Consider the following 8291-nt stretch of genomic DNA (forward strand, 5'->3'; position numbering starts at 1 on the left):
GCTAACAAATAACCTTTAATTCTGCTATATTATCACGAATTAATCATTTTTTGACAGTTTTTTTTAATTCTAGGCAATTGAGAAATATATATAGCGTGTATTATTTAAAAATAATGAAATGTTTTAAATATTTTTTTTTTTAATATAGGACTATGTTATCAAATTATGAAATATTTATACGAATGTATTTTTAAAATTAATTTGTACTTATGAAACATTATTTTTATATTAACAATATTAATATATATATAAATATTTATATCTAATATATAAATCGCTTGTGGTGCCATCGTACGACTATAATAATCAGTAATTTGAAGTACATACATTTTGTTACTACTTGTATGTCTGTAATCCACGATATCTATGACATTCGTAAAAGATTTTTAATACGTAATATCTAAGTGTCTGTATGTCATATTGTATCTGCATTGCGAATATATGTATATATATTTATATGCATGTGAATATATACCAAGAAAATTGTGAAAAATTAATATTCCAGTGCATGGAATAGAAATTTAAATATAATTATAGACATTAATCAGAATCTGTCACATTTATATAGTAACAAAGTATTATCTCTTACATTGCGTTGAGCAATACTATTTTTACTTATCTCTTTTTAATAATTTTTTAATTAAAAGTTTTTCGTAATTACGAAGTGCCCATTTTTGGGCTTAAAAAGTTATAAAAATTGCGTATATTTCACGAGAAGATATGCCAGATAGTGGTGCTGTTTATCAACCTACGACAGTAGGTTATACATATGATAGCGGAGGTGATGGTGCTGGAGGTGGTGGCAGTTTAAGAAGTGGTTTCTGGAGGATCATATCAAGACATAAACTTAGCTCTAGAAAATGGTTTGAATGGGTATTACTCTCAATTGCTTTATCATTTTTTATTGCCGGTTTAACGACGATGTTGGTCAGTTTTGTATCAGATGATACATCACAAGAAAATAAAATAAAGGTAATTAAAAATAATCTTTTAATATTATGACTTTTATTTTTTTTATATGAATATTTTTTTCAGGAATATATGATAATAATATGATATATATTTAAATGAATTTATTGCATTTGCGATAAATATTATTTTTTATATTCAAAATAAATGCATGATAAATACATATGTATTTATTTAGTTCTTTTAGTTATTGTTGATTTGATATTTAAAAACTTGCAATAATTTTTATTTCAATGTAAAATATTTCATTTAGTTTATATTTTAAAAAAGAAGTTTTTTATTGTTATAAATAATATTTTATATAATAATAGTAATAAAATATTTGTTTTATATTTTTATAAATGACAAAATTAAATATTAAAATTTCATTAATCTTATTTTCATTTTTTCTCTTATTATATAAATTTAGATAAAATTTAAAATATAAATTTGATTAAGATGAAAAATAAGAAAAAGATTATTATTTTTGCTATATATATATATATATTTTATTTGCTTAATTATAAATTTTTCTAAAAATACATTTATAAAATTTATATCAGTTAATTTCATACTTGAATATGATAAATTATCAGTATTCTATATATAATTCTATATATATATATAAAATATTATTTATATATATAGAAATTTTACTATATTATGTTATTGTATTATATGTATTTTATTATATATATCTATATACATATAGAAATATACTCATGAAATATATATATATGAAATTAAATTAGAAAATAATTTATATAAAAAGGTAAATGAACATCCAACAACATCTGCAACAAGCATTGAAGAACATATTGAAGATGCAGCAAAAAGTTCCATAGCCTTAAGTGCTAGCATGATTTTAGTAGGACTTCTATTGGGCTTTGGTTGGGCTTGGTTGCGTTTCTTCCGTCGTGGTAAATCTCCAAGAGGTGGAATGGCTGGAAGTAGTGGTCAGGTAAGCAATACATTTTTAATATATATATATTTTGTGTTTGGTTTTATTTACCGGAAGTCATCCAAGTCTTGGCTCGTACGTTCGTTTCTTTATCTTATATACGCGTTGCTATGAGGAAAGATGTTGGGCGGTTTGAATCCATCAACTGACTTGCTGGTGGGTTCCACTTCGCAGTACGGACCAGTACTTACGGAGCTCCCGAGTCAACTGAAGCTGAAGCAGACAAATTCTCATGATACTCCAGCAATACCACTTTCGGATCAGGAAGAGGAAACGCGTACTTTAATGCAGGATTCTACAATTCCTTCGGTTCTTTCTACTGGTCCTAATACCATTACTAATCAAATTCCAGGTTGAGTACAAAGGTTAAATGCATTAATGTATAGTAAGAACACATGATGTGAACACTTATAATTTTACATGAATCAAGTTTGAATTGTAGTTTTTGCTATTTTGCAAATTGCGTGATTTATTTACTAATAGGAAAATTATTTTTTTTTAATTTTTTCTAGTAGTAATTTTAATTAATGTTTATTTTATGAATTTATTTGAATTTTCTGAATGCCTGCATTTAAAGTATAAGATGATTTATTTCTGTAAATTATCAGCACAAATTTTAGCATATAACATATCATTTACCATATTTTTTTTAAATTTTATTCATTAATTTTTATGTATACATTCCTCCACTCCGTCCATTATCATTGATAATATATTAGTTAAGCATTGAATCCAGATAATTAATAAATAAAAAAATTTTTTTAAATTTATTTAAAATATGGTACTTTTAGATATTATTTTTATTATTATTTAAATATAATATGGCTTAATAACATTAATATCAGTTGTCTTGATATGATAGTAATTTAGTAATTAGTCTGATAAATATTAATTGATCTGAATTGATCAATTATGAATATATGTATAAAAAAATATTTTATATTATTCTGCCCAGTTAATATAATGGCAGTATTACATGTGACTGACAATATTTGTAACAAAGTATTTGCTCATTTATATATTGAGAGAAAAATGAGCTCTAATACATAATTGTCTTAGCAAAATAAAGGGATATGTATATATTAGGATAACATATAAAAATTATAATGCAAAGCAATTTCCTTTTTCAAATTAAATTGGAATGGATGTGTGAGATATGGAACAGTAAAATACATTGCACAATTTTTGTTATATTACTTCATTTTTTTTATACTTATGTTATTTATAGTTAGTTTTATATAAAAACAATTTAATTAATATATAAGATGATTCTTGTAATTAGAAATTGTGTCTTTATTTGATTGTAGTTAGAAGAAAAGGATAGAAAAAAAAATGAATAATTCACAGAAAATTATATTTATTAATTATTTATGTCGTAAGTTTAATGATACATGTATATTTTGCAATTATGTTATTTTTTATATAAGAAATATACATCTCAACCTATATAAAAAAAAAATAAAATAAAATAACAGTAAAAAATGATTGATTTCGATGTTCAAAAAGAATATCTTTATCAAAAAAGATAGTCAAATACTTTGTGATTTACTTTTGATGTAAATTCTTTACATCAAAAAAGAAGATCTATCTATATTTTTTATAATCAATATTGCCAATATTTTTTTATAATGTTCCATTATAAAATCAAATAATTTAAGTCAGATTTAAAATATTTTCAATAATATGATTCTAATTACATAATCATATATGATATAATATAATGATAAATATTTCATTATATATTTTTTGATAACATGGTCAGCATATTCATTCGATTTAAATGTGAACATTTTAGATTTTATGTTTAAAAAATAATATATATTTATGTTTCTAAACTCTGTATAAGAAAAATATATTAAAATAATTGCAAAATAATAACTAAAAATTATTATTCAGTTAATAATTTTTATTAATTCAATTAATGTTGAGAATGTAAAAAAAAATGTATTTTAATAAAGATATTCTTTTAAAATATTTCGCAAATTAATAATGTTTTACTTATTATTTATAACATTTATAATATTATATATTATTTAGAAAAATTATATCATTTAAAAAAAATATGGTTGTGAAAATATGTCCTTTTTGAAGCATTCTTTAAATATTTTCATCTAACTTCAACCAAAAAAGATATACAAACTGTTTCAGTTATATGTATAATATATGTATATTCTATATACATATATATTACAATAAAAATACATTTTTATAAATATTTTAAAGTTTTGATGAAATTTTGGACTCTGTTTTACTAATTTTTGGTATATCAATAGACTAATATTGTGTATATACATATAAGATAATCTGTGGTTAAGATGTTCTGATTATCAGGTACAAATTTTAAATAATTATTGAAATATTTTTAAATAATATACAATTTTTATTTATATGTAACTTTATTTATTATTAAAATTACATTTAAGACAAAAAAACAATTTTTTTGTGTATTAGAAGTACAATTATTAATGAATAATGTCATTTAATTTTTCTTTATTATGAATATTTTATTTATTAAAAAATCTTATGATTATGAATATTTAAAGCATAAAAATTAAACAAATCTTAATTTTTCTCTGGATTCAATGCTATCATAGAATGAATATAAATTAACAATTATTTCAATGATTTACGTGAAATCCGTACTATTTTAATTATTGATTTATTCATTTATGTAACTATTCTTATTACATGAGAAAAATAAACGATTAAAAAATTGTATTAATATAAACTTTTTTATTCCACTTTTTTCCATGTACGGATTTCTAAAAATATAATAAATTTAAATATTTTTATATTTAAAATATAGTAATTTTATCAAATTATTTAATTTATCGAAATTAATATTTAAATAAAATTATTTAATAATGATGTTATAATAATAAATAAAAATTACATAATTAATCTATAACATTACATATTATAATTTATAAATTATTTATAATTTAAAAAGTAAATGTTAATCCATATTTTTATACTAATTTTTGTGTTCATTTCAATATTTGAAATCTTTGAAGCTTTTGTAATATATCATATCAATATTTGTATTTCTGCGCATGCACATAGTGTGTAGATAAGTTTGTATTAAGCACAAAAGGTTATGTTATCTTCGAATTATATTACCGATTATCGACATAATATAATTTTTATTTTATTTAGAATTTTAATTTATACAACATTATATAATAATTTTTGTAAAATGAATAAAAAATTAAAGTTAAATGATACAGTTATAACATCAAGATCTTTACGATCAGAAAATAAAGATCACAATAAAGATATATCGACAACATCAAAATATTTTAACGATAAAGTTGTTTCACTAAAAAAAGTTGAAAAAAAAAAACGTACTCCAGTAAAAATTAAATATGAAGAAATGAAAAATACTGATTCAAAAATTAATAAAATTGAAAATTTACAAGAAGATACTATAAAAGAAGATATAAATGTAATAGATAAGTGGGAACCATCAAATTGGGAAACTATTGTAGAAAATATTAAGGAAATGCGGAAATATAAAACAGCACCTGTAGATGAAATGGGTTGTCACAAATGTACAGATCCTAAAGCTACTGCTAAAGTTGCTAGATATCAATCATTAATTGCATTGATGCTTAGTAGTCAAACTAAAGATCAAGTAACTCATGCAGCTATGCAGAGATTGATTACTTATGGTTGTACTCCAGAAATAATAGTAGGTACTCCTGATGATACTCTTGGAAAACTTATATATCCAGTTGGATTTTGGAAGGTATGTACAATTTATATCTTAGTAATTAATTTAAAAATGTTTAGATTTAATATCTAATTATAAGATATATTATACAATATAAATATTAAGATAAATATGAAATTATATATGATATTATGGAAAAATTTTTAATTGATTTTTAAAAAAGAATATTTAAAAAAGAATTATTTAAATATTATCTTATGTATTCAATGAAATTTTATTTTTCAGAGAAAAGTAGAATATATTAAAAAAACAACAACTATTTTAATTGATAAATATGATAGTGATATTCCTAAAACATTAAAGGAATTATGTCAATTATCAGGAGTGGGACCAAAAATGGCTCATATATGTATGCAAATAGCATGGGGTGAAGTTTCTGGTATTGGAGTGGACACACATGTACATCGTATTTGTAATAGATTAGGGTGGGTAAAAAAACCAACTAAAACACCAGAAGATACAAGAATTGCAGTGGAAAAATGGCTTCCAAAAAATCTTTGGAGCGAAATAAACTATTTACTTGTTGGATTTGGTCAAGAAATTTGTTTACCAAGATTTCCTAAATGTGATGAATGCCTAAATAAAGATATATGTCCATTTATAAAAAATACAAAAAATGGTATGAAAAAAAAGATATAATACATACTATAAAACTATTTATTACGTGCTATTTACAATATTTAAAAAGAAAATTTTGAAAAACCTAACAATTTAATTTTTTTTTTGATTTTCCAATACGTTTTTGAGCTTTTTCAATTCTTCTACGTTTTCTCATACTTTCTTTTTTATTTTTCTGACGTTCTAATTTTTGTTTTTTTTGAAATGCTTTACTTTTTTTTACTTGTTTTAATGCAGCTTTTTTTATTGCTTTTTTAAAATCTTTTCTATTATCAATTTGTTTATTTTTTATATTTTCTTTTGAACTTTTAATTTGTTCCTTTTTCTTTATAGACATTCCTATAATTTCTTCATCATTTTCAGAATGATTTTTGTCATTTTCTATTTCTTTATCCATTTCTGAAGTATTAATACCTTTATTTTCACCAATTAATGCATTTTTTTCTGCTAAATCATCAATATTTAATTCTAGTATACTAACAGTATGTCCTTCCGTTTCATACTCTTGCTGAGATAATAATTGTTGAATTTCAGGAATATCACGATTTGACAATAACTTTTTGTAACGTTCTCGTGTCTGTAAAAATAATAATTTATTATTGCACATCAAAATTTACATGTATGTATACTTTCCTCATGTTTAATTCTTTTTCTTTCTTCTTTTAATTGTTGTTGCAATTCTTCTTTAGCTTTTTGTTGTCTTTGTAATTTTCTTTTACGAAATCCTTTCAGAAATTCTCTATTATAAAAATATAAGATAAACATATCATTTATATATTTTAATTCATAAATAAAATTAATGAAAAACTAATAAAAAGTAAAAATTACCGTCTTTTGTTCTCATCAAATACAAGATTAATTTTTCTACGTTTTTTTGGTTGACTGGACATTTTATTTATATCAAGTTTTGGTTGCATTTTTGTATCTAGCGCTGTATATACGTAAGTATTTTATTTATAGGTTATGTTTATAACCTATAATTACTTCATAGTTTTTAGTTTTTCTATCTAATATAAATGGTATAACATATATTAATATAAATTATTTAAAAAAAAGAAATTCTTTAAATTCTATTATTTTACTCATTATTTAAAAAATGATCGTATAATAACATTAAATGTTAATATAAATCTTAAATTATACATATAATGCCACTTTAATTTATCTTATTAATTTATCTTATTTATAAAGAAATAAGATGTGTTTAAAAACAAATATTACGGAATTTCTTAACTTGTAAAAAATAATATTTTTTGATCAAAAATAAAAAATTAAATATAAAATGTTTTCAAAAAACTTACCATGTGCTCCTGGTAATATTTGATTGATATTTATATACTATTTGTCATCATAAAATATATATCATTATAAATAAGTTTTATTAAATATTATAATAATATTAAAATTTTAAACCATAAAAATAAATATATATGTACATTTATATTTATAAAACTGTTGAATTATATAAAAAAATCTTTTTTAAAATTATGACAATTCATAAAAGATAATTCTCATTTAAATTAAAAATAATTAAAAAAAAAGAAAAAATAATATATTTTTATTTGAAATAAAAGTAAAGTATTTTTCATTCAAAAAAATTTATTAAAATAAATAAATTAAATGAATCAAATTAAAATCCAGATCAACTAACATTGTATTACTGTATTTAGGTTATAATTTAATTACATTAATATTTTTCTTATATTATTGAAATAAAAAGTTCATAAATATTCTATAATATTTAAAATATCATTATTATATAGTTTAATTATATTTTTGATAATTATTTTTATTATAAATGAGTAATACTCGACAAATATAAGACCAACTATGAATTCTTTATATAGAATACCTAATTGCGCATGTGTAAGAAATCATTTTCATGAAAAGAATCCCTCATCTAGTAAGATGTAACATCAGAAAACATGTTGAATGTAGTGTGTTGATTTACTGCTAAGTGGAAATTGTTCGTTATTTACGTCGAGAATGCATCGAGTGTAAGTGATTGGTTCTTTTCACGAGATCAGTCGG

The 8291-nt window shown here is 21.1% G+C and overlaps 3 protein-coding genes and 1 long non-coding RNA gene across 6 annotated transcripts; 2 read left to right on the forward strand and 2 right to left on the reverse strand.

Annotated features, from left to right (window-relative positions):
• The first annotated feature begins 337 nt into the window (after positions 1 to 337).
• Positions 338 to 4637, forward strand: LOC107992866 (uncharacterized). 2 transcript variants are annotated; one of them, XM_017048983.3, is made up of 3 exons: positions 338 to 972; positions 1721 to 1909; positions 2030 to 4637. In XM_017048983.3, the coding sequence occupies exons 1-3, from the start codon at positions 721 to 723 to the stop codon at positions 2264 to 2266; spliced, it is 678 nt and encodes a 225-aa protein (XP_016904472.1). In that variant the 5' UTR covers positions 338 to 720; the 3' UTR covers positions 2267 to 4637. The 2 variants fall into 2 exon arrangements, with proteins under 2 accessions (XP_016904472.1, XP_016904473.1); XM_017048984.3 differs by having other exon boundaries at positions 2084 to 4637.
• Positions 1610 to 2103, reverse strand: LOC133667191 (uncharacterized). The gene is made up of 2 exons (XR_009832445.1): positions 1961 to 2103; positions 1610 to 1892 (listed from the first exon to the last, which is right to left on the reverse strand). It is a non-coding gene; the product is annotated as an uncharacterized LOC133667191 (long non-coding RNA).
• Positions 4638 to 5006: 369 nt separating the features above from the next.
• On the forward strand, positions 5007 to 6298 carry LOC107992767 (endonuclease III-like protein 1). Its single transcript, XM_017048823.3, has 2 exons — positions 5007 to 5657; positions 5868 to 6298. Exons 1-2 carry the CDS (start codon positions 5007 to 5009, stop codon positions 6279 to 6281), a joined length of 1065 nt encoding a protein of 354 aa, XP_016904312.2. The 3' UTR covers positions 6282 to 6298.
• Positions 6286 to 8245, reverse strand: LOC107992707 (nucleolar protein 12). Of its 2 annotated transcripts, XM_028664364.2 has the most exons (5): positions 8113 to 8245; positions 7562 to 7598; positions 7089 to 7267; positions 6894 to 6999; positions 6286 to 6837 (listed from the first exon to the last, which is right to left on the reverse strand). In XM_028664364.2, the coding sequence occupies exons 3-5, from the start codon at positions 7175 to 7177 to the stop codon at positions 6346 to 6348; spliced, it is 687 nt and encodes a 228-aa protein (XP_028520165.1). In that variant the 5' UTR covers positions 7178 to 7267; positions 7562 to 7598; positions 8113 to 8245; the 3' UTR covers positions 6286 to 6345. The 2 variants fall into 2 exon arrangements, with proteins under 2 accessions (XP_028520165.1, XP_061939983.1); XM_062083999.1 differs by lacking the exon at positions 8113 to 8245 and having other exon boundaries at positions 7562 to 7917.
• Positions 8246 to 8291: the final 46 nt, after the last annotated feature.

The sequence above is a fragment of the Apis cerana genome, linkage group LG1 (genome assembly GCF_029169275.1).
Source record: "Apis cerana isolate GH-2021 linkage group LG1, AcerK_1.0, whole genome shotgun sequence".
Lineage (NCBI taxonomy): Eukaryota > Metazoa > Arthropoda > Insecta > Hymenoptera > Apidae > Apis > Apis cerana.

What these genes read in the sequence shown, in the direction of transcription:
- LOC107992767 (XM_017048823.3), top strand. Translation starts at nt 5,007, where the DNA reads ATGTTATCTTCGAATTATATTACCGATTATCGACATAATATAATTTTT. An exon ending in ATCCAGTTGGATTTTGGAAG is followed by an intron (nt 5,658 to 5,867) that starts GTATGTACAATT and finishes TTTATTTTTCAG; the next exon opens with AGAAAAGTAGAATATATTAA.
- LOC107992707 (XM_028664364.2), bottom strand. Translation starts at nt 7,177, where the DNA reads ATGCAACCAAAACTTGATATAAATAAAATGTCCAGTCAACCAAAAAAA. An exon ending in TTTGATGAGAACAAAAGACG is followed by an intron (nt 7,000 to 7,088) that starts GTAATTTTTACT and finishes TTTTTATAATAG; the next exon opens with AGAATTTCTGAAAGGATTTC. An exon ending in GAAAAAGAATTAAACATGAG is followed by an intron (nt 6,838 to 6,893) that starts GAAAGTATACAT and finishes TTATTTTTACAG; the next exon opens with ACACGAGAACGTTACAAAAA.
- LOC107992866 (XM_017048983.3), top strand. Translation starts at nt 721, where the DNA reads ATGCCAGATAGTGGTGCTGTTTATCAACCTACGACAGTAGGTTATACA. An exon ending in CACAAGAAAATAAAATAAAG is followed by an intron (nt 973 to 1,720) that starts GTAATTAAAAAT and finishes TTATATAAAAAG; the next exon opens with GTAAATGAACATCCAACAAC. An exon ending in TGGCTGGAAGTAGTGGTCAG is followed by an intron (nt 1,910 to 2,029) that starts GTAAGCAATACA and finishes CTATGAGGAAAG; the next exon opens with ATGTTGGGCGGTTTGAATCC.